Here is a 22,093-nt window from a genome sequence, read left to right as displayed (position 1 = left end):
TGTAATATATTAGGTTGTTGGAAAAGTCATGATGCATTTTTGCATAGAAAAACTATGCCATGACTTTTACAACAACCAATATTTTGAGGTAAGATAGTGAGATGCCTTCTACTTTATTCTTTTTGTATAGTATCTCCTTAGCACTACGGGCCTTTTATAATTCCCAATAAATTTTTTAAATTTTTTTTCTATTTCTGTGAAGGATATCACTGATGATTTGATCAGAATTACTTTGAATTTGTGAATTTGGACAGAATTGATGTTTTGATTATATTGATTCCTCCAGTTGAACATAAGATGTTTTTCTTTTTTTTTTTTTTTTTTGATTTTATATTCAATTTCTTTTTTCAGTTTTTCATAGTTTTCTTTGTAAAGGTCTTTCACCTCTTTGGTTCAGTTTTTTCCTAAGGTTTCTGTATGTATGTGTGTCTATTGTAAATGTAACTACTGTCTTCAACTGTGCCTCAGTCTCTTCATTGTTAGTATATAAAAGTGCTATAGATTTTTCGTATGTTGATTTTGTATCCCGTTACTTTACCGAACTTATTTATCACTTCTAGAAGTTTTTTCATGGATTCTTTCAGATCTTCTATGTATCTAATCATGTACTATGCCTTCCCCTCAGTCAGCAGTCATGTTCCCTTGGCTCACTCCCACTTCTCTAGTCCTGATGAAGCAGGAGGCTGAGTTGAGGAGGTGGGGCGTCATAACTGGGCCACCGGGAGAGGCTGGCAGGTAGTTGGGGCACTGACAAACATGCTGCTGTAATGTCTTTTCCCTCCATTTCTCCATCTCATCAGGATCCTTGACACGCACACAGGTCTGGTGTGTTTTTCAAGCTGCTGGGACCGAGATTCCAGCCATAGTCGGTCATGTCAAATCCAGCTCCCTCTGTATAAGCACTTAACTACTGGGCTATGAGGCTGTGCCCCCCCCCCCAATATATACTGTTTAGATTTATTTTTTTAATTGTACCACATGAGAAGACTGAATTAGGGAGAATTTTGAATAGTTAATTTTGTCAAACTGTTGATTGTCCAGTGGTTGATGGGACAATTGATAAACAAAACACATGACTGGTCAATAACAGTCTACTTGTAAAATAAAGGAATTGATCAAAAGAGTAATATATGAATTTTTTCTTGTCAGGAAATATATCTATTTAGAGAGTTATAATAGTGGAGAAACCTTCTCACTCTTATGTTATTTAAGAGATGAAAAGGTTTTGGAATCTCAGGGCTGGCAGGTGGCATGGTAGTTGAGGGTGCTGGACTCCCACGTGGCTGAACACAGTTTGAATCCTGGACCTGGCAGTTTGCTTTCTCACTTTCCTTCTCTCTCTCTCTCTGTTCCTCTCTGGTCAAATTAAAAATAAATAAATATTTAACAAAAAAGTTTTGGAATCTCAATTCTATTTATCTTATTTCTTATATAAATAAGCATTTTGTTTAAAAAAATTAAGCTGTTCTTAATTTTTAAAAATGTCAAGATTCCTTCACCATGTGTTATTAGATAAACACACACACAGTTGTTTCTTTGGTCATTACAGCTTTGAACAGCTCTGTAAGCCTTCTGTGCATGCCCTTCTTCTGCTTTCCTGCAGAGTGTTTTGTCCAGACTCTTAGGTATCAACAAAGGTCTCCTGTTATGGTTATGTAAAATCCTCTGTGTTAAATGCTATCATTTATATAACCACTCTGACTGTTGAGTATTTGGATTCTTTCTAGATAGCTCTGGCAGTCAGACTGCTTGGATTTTCCAGGGCAGGTCTGATTTCAGATGTTTGATTCTAGCATACCTATTAACTATGTTCTCTGGGTTTTATTTTGAAACCATGCTTTTCATAATGTTTGATATCGCCGGACTAATATTTTTTATTTTAGTCATTCATCGATTCCTGACACGTACCCATCCTATGTCCAGCACTGTATTATGTGCACTGAATATGAACAGAAATAAGCTTTTGCACAGTTTGGGGACTAGTGGAGATAGATGCAGGTAAACAAATACGGTATCTCAGCTAGAATGAGGTAGGAGCAGCTAGAGAGTGCTTGTCCTCTTCTAAGCATGTTACATGCATTATCTCATTTAGTCCTCTTAAGAGCCCTTAGCGGTTTTATTAGTTCCCTTCTGTAGGTGGAAGCCAAGGCAGAGTGATTGAGAAACTTACCAAGGTCCTACACTGAGTGGTAGAGTTGAAATCTGCATTCAGACAGGCTGATTCCAGAGCAGTGCTCTTAGCTCTTGGTCTATTGCCCAGAAGAGTAGACAGAGGCTGTTAATGCTTCCGGCACTTCACGAGGAGGTAGCCTATGAAGGACAAATGTGAAGACCGTGCCAGGCAGAGTAGGGGACAGTGGGTAGATGAGGTACAAAGAGCTGCATGTACAGGTTCTGGAAAACAGTGTTTATTTTTCTGGAACTGTGAAATGCTTGTCATGACTGGCACATGGGATTTGTCAGCTGTCCTAAATGTTGGCTGGTCATCAGTATAGCTCTTAGAAGTCTTAGTTTGGTGTAGTCTTCATTTACCACTTAGAAGAAGAATGAGCCAGTCCACGGGATTGGTGTGGATTGGGGAGGAGGTCAGGAAACCTGCCAAGGAAGGTGAGGTTCGCGGCAGGGTACTATTTCCAGTAGCATATCTAGGGTTCCTCCCCCCACACAAGAATGTGGTCAAATTCCAGTTCTGTGGCATGAACAGGTTGGGAAGGTTATAGGCAGGTGTGTGGGGTGTTGGACAAGAGTAACTACATGCCTTTCCAGCTGGCGGGAGTGAGTCTCCTAAGGGGCCTCCAGCTTCAGTTAGGCACAACCCAAAAACCGGGTAAGACCAATGAAGCAGCCACAGATCCCTGTCCACAGGGACAGGAATTGATATTTTATCCATAGTGCCTGACCCAGTGCTTGGTGCTGAGTGAACATTCGATAAACATTGATCAGATAAACGATTTCTTCGATCAAAATGTACTTTAACATTTAAAAAACAGCTTTATTGATTTACTTTTTATTTCATTTTAATTTGCCAGAGGGCATGTGTCAGAGAGAGGAAGAATCAGAAAGCACCCTCAAATGGAATGTGGTCACAGTGCAATCCCTTCTCCTCCGTCTCTCTATTCTGTCAAGACTTTGGGCTTGCATGCACATGCGATTGGCATGTTTTTCAAGCCATGAAAGCCAGGATTAGAGCCACAGTTGGCCATGTGGGATCTGGCTCCCTTAACCACTAGGCAGTAGGCGAGCGCTTAACTAGCTTTATTGAGATACGGTTTGGCACATGGGATTTGTCGGCTGTCCTAAACATTAGCAGGTCATCAGTGTAGCTCTTAGAAGTCCTAGTTTGGCATCGTCTTCATTCATCACATAGAAGAAGAATGAGCCAGTCCACAGGATCGGTGTGGGTCGGGGAGGTCAGGAAACCTGCCAAGGAGGTTGAGGTTCAGGGCAGGGTACCACTTCCAGTAGCATATCCAGGATGTCCATATCGGACAGTTCACCCATTTAACTTGTGCAGTTCAGTGGTTTTTGTTATCTTTACAGATATGTGCGCCCTTCACTGTAATTTTAGAGCATTTCCATCACCTCAAAGAAATCCTGGGGACCAGCAGGTGGCGTGGTGGTTAAGGTGCTGGATACTCCCACATGGACCTGGTGGCTTTCTTTCTCATTTTCCCTCTGTCTGTCTCACTATGGTCAAATGAAAAAAAAAAAAAAAAATCAATGAATGAATAAAGTAAAATAAATAATTAAAAAAAAAATCCTGTCCTTTTCAGCTACTACTTCCCTAGTCCACACCTCCCTCCCCTCCCTGCCTTAGACAACCGCTACTTTATGTCTCTATTCATTTCCCTCTTCTGGAGTTTTGTTCTTTTCCTTCCCCTTAAGTTTATTTTTCCATGAGTGAGTGAGAGAGAGAGAGAGCACGCGCACCCCAACAGGGTCTTGATGCCGTGACCCACCCCCAGCCTTAGCCAGCTCCATATCATGGGTACAGATGTGCCCGGCACGTTTAGGGAGGTCTCTGGACATGAACCTGGAACCCTCCCATGTGCGTCAGTCTTACAGAGCATCGTGTTTTACTGTTGTGCCGCTGTCGGGCCCCATCTGAATTTTCACGTAAATGAAATGTAATGTGAAATGAAATGTAGTCTGTGGTACTTTGGGATTGTGTTTTTCTCTTAGTGCATTGTTTTTAAGGTTCATCCATGTTGTGGTATGTGTTGGCACTTCTTTTTTTTTTTTTTCTTCTTTTTTGGGAGAGGTTTTTGCTATAGGGTGCTTGCACTCGCCAGACAGAGACAGACAGAGAGACAGAAAGCGAAAAATCACCCCCTGGGGGATGGTCACGCCGCAATCCCTTCTCCTCCATTCTCCTCTCGGGATCTTGGGCACGCACGTACACGCACCCGGCGTGAGTTTAAGCCACCGGGTCTGGGACTTGAACCGCGGTCGACTACGTGGGAGTCCAGCGACATAGCCATTATGCTAACTGCTGGTCCCGGCACTTCATTCTTATAGCATAAAAATATTTCTTTCTGTGGATATATTTTTGTTTATCTGGTCCGTTAATGGACATGCGGGTTATGTCTGCTGTTTGGCTATTATGAATTATGTTGCTATAAATATTCATGTACTTGTTTCTGTGTGGACATATGTTTTTATTTCTCTCAGGCATTTACCTAGGATTAGAATTGCCTGGTCATATAGTATAATTCTGTATGTAATCATTTGAGGAAATGCTAGACTATTGGATGATCGAGAAAGTCACGATGCATTTTTGCATAGAAAAATCCATCGTGACTTTCCTGACGACCTCATATTTTTCGAAGTGGCTAGACCATTATATATTTTTAATGCGTTTTTTTAGTCTTTTGATGACAGCAATGTGTCATCCGTAGACAACATATATAGTTAGATCCTTTTTTTGTTTTGTTTTAAATGAAGAAGCAAGGGAGCATGGGGGGATGAGGGAAGAGATTTTTGAGAAGGTCTCTTGTGACCCTCCTGCCTCAGCCTCCCCAGGCAGCTAAGACTACAGCATGACCACTGGGCCTGGCCTGTTTGGGTGGGCAGGAAACCAAACCTAGGCCACCACTGTTGTGCAGGGTGCCTTCTCGCTCGCACTGCTGGACACGATGTAGGGCCATGCTTTTATAAAAAATCCAATTTGACGATCTCTGCCTTTGATTGGTGGTTCTCCACTTATATTTAATGTTATTAGTATAGTTAGATTTCTGCCTTCTTAACTTTTTAAAAAATCTATCTGAAGTCTTTTTTGTTCCTCTCTTCGTTCTTTATTGCTTTTTTATTTGTGTTGATTGAGTTCTAATTTAGCATTTTTATTTTTTAAAGAATTTTATTTATTTTTCTTATTGTTTTTTAATCTGCTATGGGACACATGCACTCATCAGAGAGAGGGAGAGAAGGAAAATGAGAAAGCAAGCCACAAGGTCCAGGACTCAAACCACAGTCGCCCATGTGGGAGTCCAGTGCTTTAACCACCTTGCCACTTATTGGCTTCATGTAGCATTTTAATTTAATTAATGATGTTTTTTTTTCACTTTTTGTGGGGGGTTTTCTTTTCTTTTTTTTTTTTTTAAGAGATATTTTTGCTGTAGAGTGTGTGTGCTTGTTGAAGCGACTGAGAGACAGAAAGTGAGAAATCACCACTACTCACCCCCAGAGGGATGGCCACGTCTCGGTCCCTTCTTCTCCATTCTCCTCTTGGGGTCTTAGGCATGCATGCACATGTGCCCGGCATGAGTTTTAAGCTGCTGGGTCTGAGACTTGAACTGTAATTGACTAAGTGGGAGTCCAGCAACCTAACCATTACGCCATCTGCCTGTCCCTTTTGGATTTTTTTTTTTAGTAGCTTCTCAACTTAGAAATAGCTTTAGATTTATCTTAGCTTAATTGTACTAAGAAATATGTATTTAAATCTTAGTGTATTCTTTTACATTTTTTAGTGTTATTGTTGTACCTATCACCTCTATTAATGTTACAAACCCAATGATGTATTGTTGTAATTATTATTTTACCATTTATCATTATTTCCTTAATTCATTACAGTTTTATTTCTATCTACCTCCTTTGTGCTATGTCACTGGACTCCCATGTAGTCGCCCGCGGTTCTCGACCCGGACCCAGTGGCTTAAAACTCACACCAGGCGCGTGTGCGTGCGTGCCCAAGATGCTGAGAGGAGAATGGAGGAGAAGGGATTGCGGCGTGGCCATCCCCCCTGGGGGGTGATTTCTCACTTTCTGTCTCTCTGTCTCTGTCTGGGAAGCACACACACCCTATAGCAAAAACCTCTCCAAAAAAAAAAAAAATTCACCTTTATTTTTAAAAAATAGCTATCTGGACACTTTAAGGTTTTTGGTTGACAGGCTGCGTGTGCACATGTGTGTGTATGTACACACACACATGGTCTTGCAGTGCTGCACTCCTCCTCCCTCAGCCTCCCGATTAGTGGAGACCATAGGTGCGTACCACCAGGCCCTGCTCTTTCAGACAGGGTCTCACTGTGTTGGCTACCCCAGGTCTCCCGTGTGGCCCCAGCCTGTCACGCAGCCTTGTCTAGTGCTTGCTAACCACAGCTGGGTCTTGTTTTTTGTTTTATTTTGTGTTTCGTTTGTTTGTTTTTGTTTTGAGAGGTTTTTGCTATAGGGTGCGTGTGCTCGCCAGAAAGACAGAGACAGAAAGCGAGAAATCACCCCCCAGGAGGGATGGCCACACTGCAATCCCTTCCCCATTCTCCTCTCAGGGTCTTGGGTGTGCATGCACACACGCCCAGACTGAGTTTAAACCACCAGGTCCGGGACTTGAACTGTGGCCGGCTAAATGGGAGTCCAGCGACGTAACCATTCCGCTAACTGCTGGTCCCCCTTGTTTTTATTTTTGAGCACTTTTTGTGATTCCTCTGCGGTCTGGCCTCGTTATGTCTGCTGCGACGTCAGCTCTTCGTCTTATTGATGTTCCTTGGTAAGTTGCACATCATTGTTCTCTTGCTGTCAAGATTTTCTTGTGTTTGACTTTTATCGTATTTACCATGGTATGTCTGTGGGTGTCTCTGTATTTATCCTGCTTGGAGTTTGTTGAGCATCCTAGATATGTAAGTTACTGGTTTTCAGTATGCTTGGGAGGTGTTTAGCCATTTTTTCTTTGAATACTTTTTTTTTTCTTCTCTCCCGCTCCTCGTATACTAAGCCATGTGTGGGGTTTCCTTAATGGGATCCCATGTTTCTCCAGTGTTTTGTTCTTTTTTTTTTCATCGTGTTCTCTCTCTTCCTCAACGTAGTCTTTACTGATCTGCTTTCAAGGTTGCTAATTCTTTTTTCTGCTAGCACATTTACCGTTGAGGCCTGTATTAGGATTCTGTAGAGAAACAACCGTTTATAAGTAAGATTTATCTTAGGAATTGGCTGATGTGATTAGAGGCAGAAATGTCCCCACACCTGCTACCTACAAGCTAGGAAACTAGGAAAGCCTGGGATGTAGTTCAGTCTGCGTCCAAGGGCCTGCGAGCCAGGACAGCCAGTGGTGTAAGGGCTTGGTCCAAGTCTTGAAGGTCCAGCAACCAGGAGAACTGGCCTCCAAGGGCTGAATGCCCTGGTTCAGACAGGAGCCAGTTTGCCCTTTCTTGACCTTTTGATCTGTGCAGGCATTCAGTAGATTGGATGATGCCCAGTTGGTGAGTGTGGTCTTCCTTCCTCAGTCTGCCAGGGTGGTTGTCTTTCCTCATTCTACTAGTTCTGCTGATCCAGAGATACCCTTAAAGACATACCCAGACGCTGGCTCTCTTGGCATCTCCCAGCCTAACTGAGTTGGCATTAACAGTCATGGCCCTCTAGTGAATTTTTTATTTCTGTTATACTTTGACACTCCAGAATTTCCATTTGGTTCTTCCTTAAAATCTTATCTCTATTGATTTTGTGTATTTGTCATACCTTTCTTTAATGAGATTTTTGTTCTGTGAGCATATTTATAATGGCTGCTTTAAAATCTCTGACATCCAGTTGAACTCATGGGCAATTTCTGTTGCCTTTTTCCCCCGAGGTAGGGGTCATACTTCCCTATTTCTTTGCACATCTCATAACTTTTTGCTGGCAACTGAGTATTTTATTTTATTTTATTTATTTATTTATTTTGAGAGATTTTCATTGTAGGGCGCGTGCGCTCGCCAGACAGACAGAGAGAGACATAGAGACAGAAAGCGAGAAATCACCCCCCAGGGGGGATGGTCACGCCGCAGTCCCTTCTCCTCCATTCTCCTCTCGGGATCTTGGGCATGCACGCACACGCGCCCGGCATGAGTTTTAAGCCATCGGGTCCGGGACACGAACCGCGGTCGACTACGTGGGAGTCCAGCGACATAGCCATTACGCTAACTGCTGGTTCCGCAACTGAGTATTTTAGATTAAAGTATTTTAGCAACTCTGAAGAGCAGTAACTGAAGATCAGCAGTTCTGGACTTGGTATTATTTTCCTGTTTATTTGTGCAGTGACCATCTGGATTATTTTAGTGAAGTCTGGTCACCCTTTCCCACCCCTAGTATTAAGTGTCTGATGTTATTCTCAGGGATGGTGGGGTAGGAGGGGAGCTGGGATGTGCCCGCAGTTACTTGGGGGTGATTGGGGTGACGCTGTTATGGGTAAGGCCCTCTTCTGCCATTTTCTAGTCTCCCACAGTACTTTTACTGACTGATTGCTTTATTGTTTACAACAATGCCCTTCAGCACAAATTTTGCTTATAAACTAATCAAATTGTGGTTCCTTTGAGAGGAGAAAAAAAAAAAAAGCTTCTGAAGTCAATGTTTGACACTTGTTGGAGCCCAGAAGGCTCCTGGACGCTGCGGCTTTCCCCGTTTCCCTCCCGCACACCAGTCGGCTGCCATCTGGGCTGTCTTCAGCCGGTCCAGGATGCCCATTCTGTTCGAAACAACCACCCCTGCTTTTGAGAGGGCTTTATGGCCTGAACGGCCCCATGCCCTATTGCAAATTAAGTCAGTTCATTTGGGAAGAGAATTGGAGCTGTTTTATGACCCCAGAGCTATGGAGGTGGAAGTGCAGGCAACGATGGGCTTTTCTTCGAATAATTCCCCTACTCGGGGAGCCGAGCATGAGACTGGGTGGGCAGGAGTTGGAGGTTCTCTGGGCTTTGCTTTTCTGCATGTGAAACAAGTGTCTCTTAAGCCCTAGGAAGGGCCCCAACAGTCTCAGCACTTGGCACCCAAGGTAGACCCTCCATCCCACCAATGGGGGTTGGGCGGAATGGGGGGACCCCACTTCTCAGCTGTACTCCCCTGGGACTTAGCCTCTGCCACAGGCAGCTGGGGGCAGGCTGGGAAAAACTGACATCCTGCTTCTCAGGGTAAAATTGCCTAGCTAGAGCTCGTATAAAGTTTATTTATTCTGAGAGAGAGAGAGAGAGAGAGAGAGAGATTGACTGACCTTCAGCAGGGTAGTCGTGTCCCAATTCACCCCCCCCCGCCTCAGCCAGTCAGGTCCATGAGCACATGTGTGTGAGCTCATTTGGCGTGTACTGGGAAGCTCCAGGATGTGAACTGATGACCTTCTCATGTGGGTCTAGCTGTGTTACTGCTGCATCACTATCTGACCCACTAAGTGGTGTTTTTTCACTGTCACTGGAGAGGGGTCATCTGAGTGCATGCTGTCACACAGGAAGTCAAGCTCCAAACATATTTTTAAAATGCTTTATTACTGTATTTCATCAGACCTGATGTACTATCTGTCATAAGATGCAACATTATTTTGAAGTACTCCTAAGTAGGAAAAGCTGTTGTTGATTAAGCTATATGCAAGACTCACCTTGATTTGAGACATTAAAGTGCAGAGGAAAATGCACTCTCTAATTAGTATGTTTTTTTTTTTTTTTGAGAGGTTTTTGCTGTAGGCTTGTATGCTTGCCAAAAAAAACAGACAGCAAGATATCACCCCCCAGGGGGGATGGCTGTGCCACAGTCTCTTCTCCTCCATTCTCCTCTTGGGATCTTGGGCACGCACACACACGCACCAGGCATGAGTTTAAGCGACCGGATCTGAGACTCAAACTGTGGTCAATACATAGGAGTCCAGCAACATAGCTATTATGCCATCTGCTGTCCCCCTCCCCCACTTTTTAAGCTTATTCTACAAGCACAAAAGATACAGACAAGCACCCCACCAGGGTCTTGGTGCTACAATCCACCTTCAGCTTCAGCCAGCTCTGCATTATGGGCATATGCATGCCCAGTGCAGTCAGGGAGGTCTCTATATGTGGACCGGGAACCTTCCCATATGAATGGCCTCAAGGGCATCATGTTTTACTGCTTGCTGCCTTCTGGCCCTGGACTACAGTGTATTTTTAGAGAGAAGATAATTGCGTAAAGAGATCAGATGTCGGGGACCAGCAGTTGGCGTAATGACTATGTTGCTGGACTCCCATGTAGTCAACCACGGTTCGACTTCCTGACCCAGTGGCTTAAATTCACACTGGGCACATACGCCCTTTACAGAGTAAGCAAGTTCTTTTAATTAGCATATAAAGACATGGGTAAGTTGTCTAGGATTTGGAGGATGACGACATTGTTCTGGCTTACTGAAACTGTCTGTCGTCTTCTGTGCCCCAGTACTGTTAGAAGTCTGGGAGGCATTAATGAACAAACCAGGGAAGAGCCCCTGCTATGTCGTAGGAGAGAAGAGAGGGAGAGAGCTGAAGATAAAAAACTGCACAGTAAGGTGCACACTAATAAATGTGATTTTGAAACTTCGGAAATAATTTCAGATTTATAATAAATTTGCAAAAATAGTCAAGAGTCCCCTTGTACGTTCCCCTAAGTTCCCCCAGAGTTAACTTAGAGAACCAGAGTATGGTTTACTAAACTAAAAACCAACCGATACAGTACCATTAACTAACCTGTTATTAAACTTGATTTGAATGTTGCCAGCTGTCTCACAGATGCCCTTGTGTCCTAGGACCCATCCCCAAAACCCGCATTGCTTTTAGTAGTCGTCATGTTTTAATTTTTTTCCATTATGGGACTATCCCAGTCTCGGTCTTCCATGTCCTTGTCACTTTTGAAGAGATTTAACTAGTTCTTTTGCTGACTGTCCCTTAATTGGGATTTGTCTGATAATTTCTTATATTCGATTGAGGTAATTTCACCCAGAATACCACAGGGCAGCGAGTCCTCCTTTGTGCCTCACGTCAGGGGGTGTGGCGTTGCTGTCTCGTTACTGCTGATGCTCCTTTGTCACTTGTTGAGGTGGTGTCTCCCAGACACTGTCTGTCTTTGTAATTCATAAACATTTTTTGGAGGCCTATTTTGTCACTAAGTCTCTTGTTTCTTATTATGCTTTTGGCCACAAATTGTAACATGCATTGATGATTTTTGCCTGCAACAATTACTACTGTGGTCTTTGCCAAATGTGATTTTCTATTTCCATCATTCCTTCTACACTTATTAATTGGGCCTGTACTATAAAGAGAAGATGTCTTTTCTCCCTCATTTATTTCTTCCTCATTTCTCTATGTAGGTATGAACTTACGGATATTTATTTAATTTTGTGGGTTGTAAACCTTTTTTATTCCTTTTTTTTTTTTTTGAGAGGTTTTTGCTATAGGGCGGGTGCACTTGCCAGAAAGACAGAGAGAGAGACAGAGAGACAGACAGAAAGAGAGAAATCACCCTCCGGGGGGATGGCCATGTCGCAATCCCTTTTCCTCCATTCTCTCCTCAGGATCTTGGGCATGCATGCACACGTGCCCGGTGTGAAGCCACCGGGTCCAGGACTCGAACCGTGGTCGACTACATGGGAGTTCAGTGACATAGCCATTATGCTAACTGCTGGTCCTGGTTGTAAACCTTTCTTATCATAAATTAGTTTTTGTTTATGCCATCCCAGAGGTTACCTTTGGGAGCTGCTTCAGTTTGGCACCTGTGCCTTTTAACATGCCCCTATCTTTTTTTAATCCAAATTTAAAAATCAGGTGAAATTCACATAACATAAAATTGACCCCCACTCTTTTTTTTTTTTAAAGTTTTGCCATAGGGTGTGTAAGCTTACTAGAGAGACAGGGAAAGTGAGAAATCAACTCCCCGTAGGAATGGCCACGCTGCAGTCCCTTGTCCACTCTCATCAGAATTCTGGGCATGTACACAAACACACCCAGTGTGATTTTCAAGCTGCCGTATCCAGGGCACAAACCTCTGTTGGCCATGGGAATCCAGCACCTTAACCACCACGACACCTGCTGACCCCTAAATTGACCATTTTAAAATGAACAATTTAGTGCATTCACAATGTTGTGCAACTCCCAACTGTGTAGTCCTCCTCTTCTGTTTTTGATTTATGAATGAATGAATGAAAGGGCATGTATGCTTGCTGGACAGAGACAGAGAGGGAAAGTGAGAAATCACCCTCCAGGGGGTGTGGCCATGCCACAGTTCCTTCTCCTCTATTCTCAGCATATTGGGCACACATGCACACGTGCCCAGTGTGATTTTCAAGCTACTGGGTCTGGGATTCAAACTGTGGGAGTCCAGCGCCTTCACCACTACACACCTGCTGGCCACAGTCCTAATCATTTTTTGAGCAATTTTTTACTTTCTAATACCCTAAGATGGCCCCCGCTCATTTTATATTTTCTCTGCCCTGGGAGCAACCATTTCTGCAAGGAGCTGCCAGCTCCTTTGGAGAACAGAGTCGTGGTGTGCTCATTACCCGGTGCTGTCCCACTTCTGGTCCCTCTCAGGAGAGAACAAGAAAATGCATGTGTGTACAAGCAGGTGGGGCAGGGGGAGTGGGAGGGTCTTCCAAAGTTCTTGGAAATGCATATTATGAAGAAACTGCGGAGATTTATTTATTTATTTATTTAAATTTTGCCAGAGAGCCTGTGTGCTCACTAGAGGACAGACGGGGGAGAGGGAGCACGCTCCTCCAGTGGGGCGTGGTCACTTCCCAATCCTTCCTCCTCCATTTCTCCATCTTTTGGAGATTTGGGACACATATGGGCACACACCTGGTGTTTTCCATGCCGCCAGGGCTGGAATTCGAACAATGTGATTGTCCACGTGTGGTCCAGCTCCCACAACCAACAGGCTGTGGAGCTGGCCCTCAACAATTTTTGGCACCAAAATAAGTCATACTTTAATTCCATTTTTCTATGAAGCTTTTGATGTCTCTTCATATACATACACGTGTTTATTTTGATATCCACGCGTCTATGTTAAAAAGCATGAGTTCGTGCTGATTCCGCTGTTTGATGCTCTAGTGTTCATGCTCTTCTGTCCTTTTCCTTATCTGTAACGCCTGTGTCTGACAGTAAGATGTCACTCATTGTCCCAGCACAGCGATGCTCAGCCCCAGCCTATCGGTCTCTGCTACAGTGGCGTCAGACTTGGTAACAGCCAATTGGAAAGCAGACTTACTAGGAGGCAGTGTCTGGACATAGTTCTCTTTGTATGTAGTCTTGTAGTATATAACCCAATGCTGTTTTTCAGTTACTTCATTATTATTATTTTTATCAGTCACTTCCTTTCCCCACGGTTATGTCATTTATTTGTAATGCACTTGGGCCCACTTATTACTATTTGTGTTCTCTTTTGAGTTTGCCCCACGTCCTGTTTAATTGCAGCTGTTTACGTGTTAGATAGGTGAAACATCACTTGGTTCTGAGTCAGAGTTGTAAAAATAAGGTGTAATGAGAGAAATGTCCCTCATTGCATGCCTCCTCCTCCCTACCCAGTTCCCATCTGTTTTCTTGGAGGTACTGTCTCATTGCTTTCTGGTTTATCCTTCCTGGACTTCTTTCCTCCCTGTCCCTTCCTTTCCGCTCCCCTTCCCCTTCCCTTCCCCCTTCCCCTTCCCTTCCCTTCCCTTCCCTTCCCTCCCCTCCCCTTCCCTTCCCTTCCCTATTTCCTTCCCGTTTGTCTTTTTTTTTTTTTTTTTTTTAATGAGAGAGACAAAGGGAAAGGCTCTCCCTCCTTTCCTCCGTCCCTCCCCCCTTACTTAGATTCTCTATTTTTTCTTTTCTTTTTTTTCTTTCTTTTTATTTTTTGAGAGAGATTTTTGCTATAGGGCACATGTGCTCACAGGAGAGGCAAAAAGTGAGAAATCACACCCCCCCGGGGGGGTGTGGCCACAGCACAATACTTTCTCCTCATCCTCCTTGCAGAATTTTGGGCATGCATTTACACACACACACGTGCCTGGTGTGAATTTAAGCCGCCAGGTCCGGTACTCAAATTGCGGTCGGCTACATGAGTCCAGTGACATACATTTTGGCATCTGCTGGTCTCAAGGTTCTCTGTTTTTTTCTAAAGTATATTTTGTTTGTTAAACTTAATATTAGCTTTTAAAACCTAAAGATAAAAGGTCAGTTTGTCTTTCCTCATTTATTTCTTACATGAGAGAGACAGAGTCAGAATGAGAGAGCGAGAAAGTCTTCCCAGACAGGATCTTCATGCCACGGTCAGCTGGCCCGGATCACAGGCACACGACGTACCCAGCATGCTCAGGGAAGCCTTGGAACTTGAACCCAGAAACTTTCCGACATGGGTCTAGTTGCGTTATTGCTGCACCATCACCTGGCCCCAGTTGGTTTGTTAGAAGCTCTATTCTATCCCTGTCCAGCAGGAAGCTAGGAGGTAACTAAAAGCGAATTGCAGTCAGTATTTTTTTTAAGGTAATTTTTCCAGTTTACGAAGTAGTAAATGTTCACATGCTTGGTTCGCTCCTCTCTCCACAGTCGGAATGATATGATTTTCTAGCTGAGCAGGTGGGGAGCTGAGGTGTGAATGCATCTTTTTAGGTTTAGCTACGTAGTCTTCGGAGTGGTTTCTTCTCCTTCAGTCATGTTTTCACTGAAGTATAACGTATGCGTGAAGAGCATGCAACTCGGCTTGGCCACAAGGCCTGGTGGTTAGGGGTGCCAGATCCACACGGCAGACCATGCCGGTGAGTCTCATACCCTGTGGCTCTAAAAACATGTCAGGTGCGTTGTGTGTGTGTCCCAAATCCTGAAAGGATGAGAAATGGAGGAGAAAGGATTGAGGTGTGAGCATGTCCCCTTGGAGGGTGCTTTCTCCCTCCTCTGGTGAGTGCCTGCGTCCTCTGGCTCGCTCTCTTGCATGCGTGCATGCTCTCTCTCTGTATATGTGTATGTATGTATGTATGTATCACAGATCAGAAATGTGCAGCCCCGTGCACTGTCACCAGGTGGCCTACGTGTCTGACAGACTCCAGAGGTAGAACGTTTCAGCGCTACCCACCTTAGTGTACCTCGTATGTATTTCTTTGGGCCTTTCTCCTAGAAGTTGCAATGTCAGCAACTTTTTTTTTAATCTATTAATTTTTTTTTAAGAATTATTTTTATTTAACCTTATTTATTTGGAGAGGTTTTTGCTATAGGGCACATGTGCTCACCAGAAAGATAGATTCAAGAGAGACAGAAAGCGAGAAATCACCCCCCAGGGGGGATGGCCACGCCACAATCCCTTCTCCAGTCTCCTCTCGGGATCTTGGGCACACATGTAATTGGGCCTGGCCTGAGTTTAAGCCACCAGGTCTAGGACTTGAACTACTGTCTACATGGGAGTCCAGCGACATAGCCATTATGCCAATGCTGGTCCCTTCTTTAACTTCATTTTAATTTGATGGGAGAGGGAGACAGAGAAAGCAAGCCGCCAGGTCCAGGACTCGAACCACGGTTAGCCATGTGGGAGTCCTGTGCCCTTAACTACCATGCTACCTGCCAGCCCCAGTAACTTTTTTTTTTTAATAAAAGAGTCTTTCTCCTGATGCTTCTCTGAAGACCCAGATCTTGGATTTCATTTGTGACTGCAGTTTGTGTGTAGCCTTCCCTCCTGCCTTTTTCCCACCATTTATTGGACGCTGTACTCAGTGATGGGAAGAGTGAGACTCAGAACCCGTCCTTTGAAGGAGGTCTGTGCAGGGGCAAGGAAGGTGATGAGGGTATTCACAGAGGCGTGGACGCAGTGCTTGGTAGAGTCAGGGTAAATCCTCATTCTGATGAGGGGTTCTAAGAAGTGGCTTTTGTGTTGGTCTGAATCGTAAGTAGGAGTGTGGTAGGGAGAGCGAGTATACCCTGTAATAACAGAGAAGGTGAGTGTTGCATTGAACCAAGCTGGGTGCGTGTGGCGGAAGACTGGCGGGAGTGTTCCACCCGAGTGACCAGATGCAGAGTTAGGGAAGGGGGCAGAGAGAAACTGGAGGTTGGTGGGCTGTGGACTGGAAGCTTCTGTTAGATCTGAGAGTAGGCAGATGCAAATCAAGGTAATGAGGCATCCGAAGGGCTTGGGAGACATTTGTGATGTAGAGTGTCGTTATTTCACTACTTTATCTCGATTTTGACTTCTTATAAAAACCCTCCCTGTAGACTTGGGTACGTTCTTTTGATCAATGCTGACATGATACTTTTACATGTACATACACATGTCTTTTTTTCTCTTTTAATTTACCTAAAAGTACAACTGCTGCTTTTGAACTTCAAACAGCAAAGATAAAACAAGTACAGATATTGTAAAACGTATTACCATATTTATGTTTAAATTTATTCTAAACTCTCAGTACTGTGAACTTCATTCATTTCCAAACCTTCCTAAGGTTATGGTAATTCTTTGCATACCTTCCTGGGATTTTAGAAATCAGACTGAGGGGAGAAAAGTGGATGTCTTCTGAAACCACTCGTGCCAAACACAATCAGGAATATTGACTGAGAGTGTTGAGAGGAGCAGGGGACCTGGTGGCCTTCCCCAGGGTAATTCTAACCTGAGCTACTAAATTGTTATTTTGCAATTAAGCTTAACTTGCTAGTTTAATAAGGCCTTTGGAGCTCATATTGGTCGTATGGATTTTTGTTGTTTCCATGCCAGGGTTTTCCCGCTGGAATTGGGTTCTTCGTTGTTCTCTTGTGATTACCCTGTCCTGAGAGATTGCAAATGTAAGCATTCTTTGGTAGACTCTTCTGATTGGAAGGCCACCTAGAGTTTTCTTCTCCTGTGATATATTGATCTGGGAGCTTGATCATTTTAGGACACACGATTGAAGATTCTTCTTTTACCAAGTTTCTTTCTGTGACCAGTGTGCCAGTTTTTTTTTTTTTTTTTTTTTTTTTTTAATTTGTTATAAGGCATTTGTGTTTACTGGAGGGAGAAAGAGAAAGTGAGAACACATCCCCCACAGAGAATGGCCACATAGTCTCTTCGTTTCCATTCTCCTCTCGAGATTTTGGGTGCATATACACATGTACCTGGCATATTTTTTAAGCTGCCAGGGCCAGATGTGGAGCTTGAATTGCTCGGTTGGCCATGTGGGATCCAGTCACCTTAACCACCATACCACTCACTGACCCCATGTACCAATTCTTTATTTTCTTCTTTCTCCTGTTCTTTTTTTTTTTTTTTTTTTTTTTTTTTGAGGGTTTTTTTCTGCGCATGTGCTTGCCAGACAGGCAGAGACAGAGAGACAGAAAGCGAGAAATCACCTCCCGAGGGGATGGCCACGCCACAATCCCTTCTCCTCTGTTCTCCTCTCGGGATCTTGGGCACGCACGCACACTTGCCCGGTGTGAGTTTAAGCCACCGGGTCTAGGACTCGAACCACGGTCTACTACATTAGAGTCCAGCGACATAGCCATTATGCTAACTGCTGGTTCCTCTCCTGTTCTTGATATGTTTCTTACTTTGTTCCAAAACTGTGGGTTTGCATCCCTCTTCCCTTCATTTCTATTGTATAAACATACAAAAGTCAATATTTATGCCTTATAAGCAGACATGTTTATTAGGGGAAGGAAATACTCAAGTATATTGGTAGTCTTCTACTTATTCAGATTTTTAAAAATTCTATTGTTTATCTTTTTTTTTTTTGCATTTCAATTCTATTTGAAAAATTTCCCCCTTTTTTCCAGCATTACTTACAAAGTAAATTTATATTTATTAAGTATAATATTTTTTTCTTTTTAGAGAGGTTTTTAAACTATTTGACGTGTGCACTCACTGGAGAGACAAAAAGTGAGAAATCACACCCCAGGGGGATTGGCCATGCCACAGTCTCTTTTCCTCCATTCACCTCTTGAGATCTTGGGGCACACATGCATACGGACCCGGCGTGCATTTTAAGCCACCAGGTCTGAGACTCTAACTGTGGTTGACTATGTGGGAGTCCAGTGATGTAACCATTTTGCCATATGCTGGTCCCCCAAATATAAATTAAAAAAAAAAGTTCACGCACATTGTTACAACTTGGCCGCTGGTATCCCCTCTTAAACTGATACTTTGTGTGTGTGTGTGTCCCTTTAGCACTGTCTTTCCTTTTTTTTTTTTTAATCGTCATTTCTTTTTTTCTGTGAGAGAGAGAGGAGGGATGTCCTCAGCAAAGTGTTCTCACTGCAGTCTGCTCTCAGCTTCGGCCAGGCAGGATTACAGCCATGTGCACGTGCCTGGTGTGTACAGGGAGACCTCGGAACAAGGCCCTGAGACCTCCCATACGGCTTCAGCATCGCAGTGAGTTTTAAGCTGCTGGGTCTAGGACTTGAACTGCTGGTCCCCCCAGCATGGTTTTTAATCCTATGGGGCTGGATTTGAACCATGATTGTCCATGTGGGATCCAGGTTCCTTAACCTCTGTGCTATGGGACTGGCTCATGCCTATCATTTCAAAAGTGAAGATTAGTTGGGGCTGGCAAGTGGTGTGGTGATTGGGGTGCTAGATTCCCACATGGCTGACTGTGGTTTGAGTCCTGGACCTGAAGGCTTGCTTTCTCACTCTCTCTCCTCTCTCTCTTTCTCTCTGGTCAAATTGAATAATAATATTAAATAAATAATTATAAAGCATAATTTTTTTTTTTTTTAAAAAGGTGAAGATTAGCATAGGGCTGGTATTTGGAAGCAACAAAGAATACTGTTTGTTGACAGCCTTTTTATCCACATTTTCATTTAGTTCACACAACAGCTCCAGGGCAAAAGGTGAGTACAGATGCTTCTCCACTTATGGGGTTGCATCCCAATAAACCCATCCAAGTTGAAAATATTGTTAAATTGAAAATGCATTTAATAGGGCTGGACCTGTATCCTAGTGGTAAAGGAGAGCCAGATTCCACATGGTCAACCATGGTTTGAGTCCTGGCCCTGGTGACTTAGTAACTTCCACGGCTCATGTGAGTGCATGTTCAAAATCCCAATAGGATGGAGAAATTGGAGGAAAGGGATTGCAGTGTGATCTTACCCCATTGGGGGTGCTTTCTTCTCTTCCCGTCTTTCTCTGTCTCTTCATCTTTCTTTGGTAAGCACACACACCTCTGACAATTAAAAATGTAAAAGAAAGAGACCAGCAGTTGGTATAATGGCTACATCACTGGACTCCCATATAGTCAACCCCGGTTTGAGTCCCGGACCCGGTGGCTTAAACTCACACTGGGTGCATGTGCGTGCGTGCCCAAGATCCCAAGAGGAAAATGGAGGAGAAGGGATTGTGGTGTGGCCATCCCCGGGGGGGGGGGGTAATTTCTCGTTTTCCGTCTCTGTCTCTTTCTGACAAGTGCATTTGCCCTATAGCAAAAACGTCTCAAAAAAGTAAAAGAAAAAGAAAATACATTTAATGTACCTTAACCTATCAAACATCAGTGCTGAGCCCACACTCTCTTAGACATGCTCAGAACACTGTTAGCTACAGTTGGGCGAAATCATCCAACCCAAAACCTGTTCTGTTATGAAAGGGTTGACTCTCTCATGTAATTTATTGAATACTGAACTAAAAGTGAGAATCGATGGTTGTTAGGTATATGATGTCTACTGACCGTGTGTCATGTTTGCCTCTGGTGAAATCAAAACCATATGTCCAGCCGTTGTAGTCGGGGCCAGGCTGTATTAGGATCCCTGTTGGACATGAAGACACTCTGGCAATTGGGAAATTACTTGATCCCGCTCTGTTAAATGACGGGGGAGAGATAAAAACAAGATCATGGCCCAGCCTTGGCACTGTTCGTTGACTGCCTTTTTATCCACATTTATCCCTGCTGCTTGGCAGGCCGAGGACATGTGGGCGAGCCAGGTTTGATTCCGAGCCACCCTAAGAAAGCTAGACGCAGTGGTGTACAACTGGAGACCCAGCAACTTGGGAGGTTGAGGCAAGAGGATCATGATGTAGACTCTTAACAAAAAGCAAAAACGGCAAAACAAACAAACAAAAAAACACCACATATGGGGCCAACCTATGGCATGGTAGTTAAGGTGCTAGAGTCCCGCATGGCCAACTGCAGTTCGAGTTCCAGACCCAGAGGCTTGAAAATCACACGGGGCCTATGTGCACCCAGAATCCAGAGAGTGAAGTGGAGGAGAAGGGATTGTGGCGTGGCCATCCCCCTGGAGGGTGATTTCTCACTTTTCCTTTCTCTCCCTCTCTTTTTCTCTGGCGAGTGCACGGATCCTATGACAAAAACCTAAAAACAAACAAAGCCCACCACATACACATACCAAGGTCTGAACCGTGGTGTGTCTGACTCCGTGGCTTCTGTTCTCAGAGATGCCCACGGCCCCAGTGCAGTGGAGCAGTGTTACCTGAACATGTCCCTTACACAGGAGCTTCTGGAAGTCTCATTGCGTGCGTCCCCTAATATGACTTCGTTATATGCTTTTTCAAAACTGTGTTTTCTGGCCCAGCTGTGGTGGCACGTGGTGGTGAGATGCTGCCACTTGGCAGGCTAAGGCAAGGTGGGAGGCCTGAGTTCTATTCCCAGCCCACCCTAAAAAGCTGGGTGCAGCGGTGTGTATCTGTAAACCCATATACTCAGGAAGCTGAGGAGGAAGATTGTGAGATGTGGCCTTGTGGGAAACAGAGACCCTGTCTGAAAGAGCTAGGCCCTGAGGTGGGTGCTTGTTGTCTCAGCTACTTGGGAAATCAAGGGAGGAGGATCGTGACAGAGGGAGACCCTGTCCTAACATAGTTAAACTATATTTTCTTATTATTTTAATGATTTCATTAATTGCCAGAAGGCACATGTGCTCACCAAAGAGACAGAAAGCACCCCTCAGACAGAGCGTGATCACATCGCAGTCCTGTTCTTCGTCATTTCTCCATCCTGTTGAGACCTTGGCCATGCATGCACACACACACCTGGCATGTTTCTCAAGCTACCAGGGCCAGGATTCCAACTGTGGTCAGCCATGTGGGGTCTGGCTCCCTTAACCACTAGGCTATGGGGCCAGTTCCAAATAAAACAAACATTATTTCTTAGCTAATATTTAATCATTTTCTAGCCCTATTGGCTGTGTTGTGATTGTTTTTTAATTAGTACACAATTTCAATTCAAGGAGTTTAGCCAAAATCCAGTTAAATTTAATTTTGTTTAGGTTAAAAAGTCAGTTCATGGGACCAATAGATGGCGTAATGGTTATGTCTCTAGATTCTTTCATAGTTTACCGTGGTTCAAGTCCTAGGTCTGGTGTCTTAAAACTCACACTGGATATATGTACATGTGTGCCCAAAATCCCAAGAGGGGGAATGGAGGAGAAGGGATTGTGGTGTGGCCATTCCCCTCCCCCCCCCACTGTCCTCGGGGTGGGGTGATTTCTTGTTTTCTGTGTCTCTGGTGAGTACATGCACCTTACAGCAAAAATCTCTCTTAAAAAAAAGTTCACACTGCCATTAGTTTTAGGACACGGAATCAGTTGTGTACTCCTAGCGAAGTTCTCTTCCTGTTTGAAGAGTCTGTGTGTTGGTTACTGGCATTTCTCAAAGAGGTGGGTGTTACCTTGAGCCATGATGGCGGATCTTTGTTACTAAATGCAACCATGAGACTGTCTTCTAGCAAAATGTATGTTAGATTTAAGGTGGATCTAACATTCTCTCCCTCCGTCCTCCCCTGGAGAAATAATTATACAGAATGTTGAACTTTAGGATATTAGGTTTCTTGTTGTGATGCAGAGAAGGGCATATATAAATGTTACGACTTTCGATGAAAATAAAACACATTATGACTGACTATACCAGATTTAGTAAATATCATTAGTCCTGCACGTTTTCTTTTCATCCTGGACCTGAAAAGCAGCCAGCCAGTTATCAGTTGTGCTTGCTG

The 22,093-nt window shown here is 43.9% G+C and overlaps 1 protein-coding gene across 6 annotated transcripts in view; it reads left to right on the top strand.

Moving 5' to 3' along the window:
* MGAT4A (alpha-1,3-mannosyl-glycoprotein 4-beta-N-acetylglucosaminyltransferase A) overlaps nucleotides 1-22,093 on the top strand; it is a 153,908-nt gene that overhangs the window by 6,275 nt on the left and 125,540 nt on the right. The window contains exon 1 of one of the 6 annotated variants that reach the window (XM_014583420.2): nucleotides 6,904-6,982. The exons of the other annotated variants lie outside the window; for them this stretch is intronic. Coding sequence (XP_014438906.1) covers nucleotides 6,973-6,982 — 10 coding nt within the window. The 5' untranslated portion in view covers nucleotides 6,904-6,972. Of the gene's footprint in view, nucleotides 1-6,903; nucleotides 6,983-22,093 lie in introns of those variants that run through there. 6 annotated transcript variants of the gene reach the window in all.

Source organism: Tupaia chinensis, unplaced genomic scaffold (assembly GCF_000334495.1).
Source record: "Tupaia chinensis unplaced genomic scaffold, TupChi_1.0 Scaffold144276_1, whole genome shotgun sequence".
NCBI lineage: Eukaryota > Metazoa > Chordata > Mammalia > Scandentia > Tupaiidae > Tupaia > Tupaia belangeri.
The sequence above is the reverse complement of the archived record's forward strand: the minus strand, read 5'-3'. Positions and strand labels throughout refer to the sequence as shown.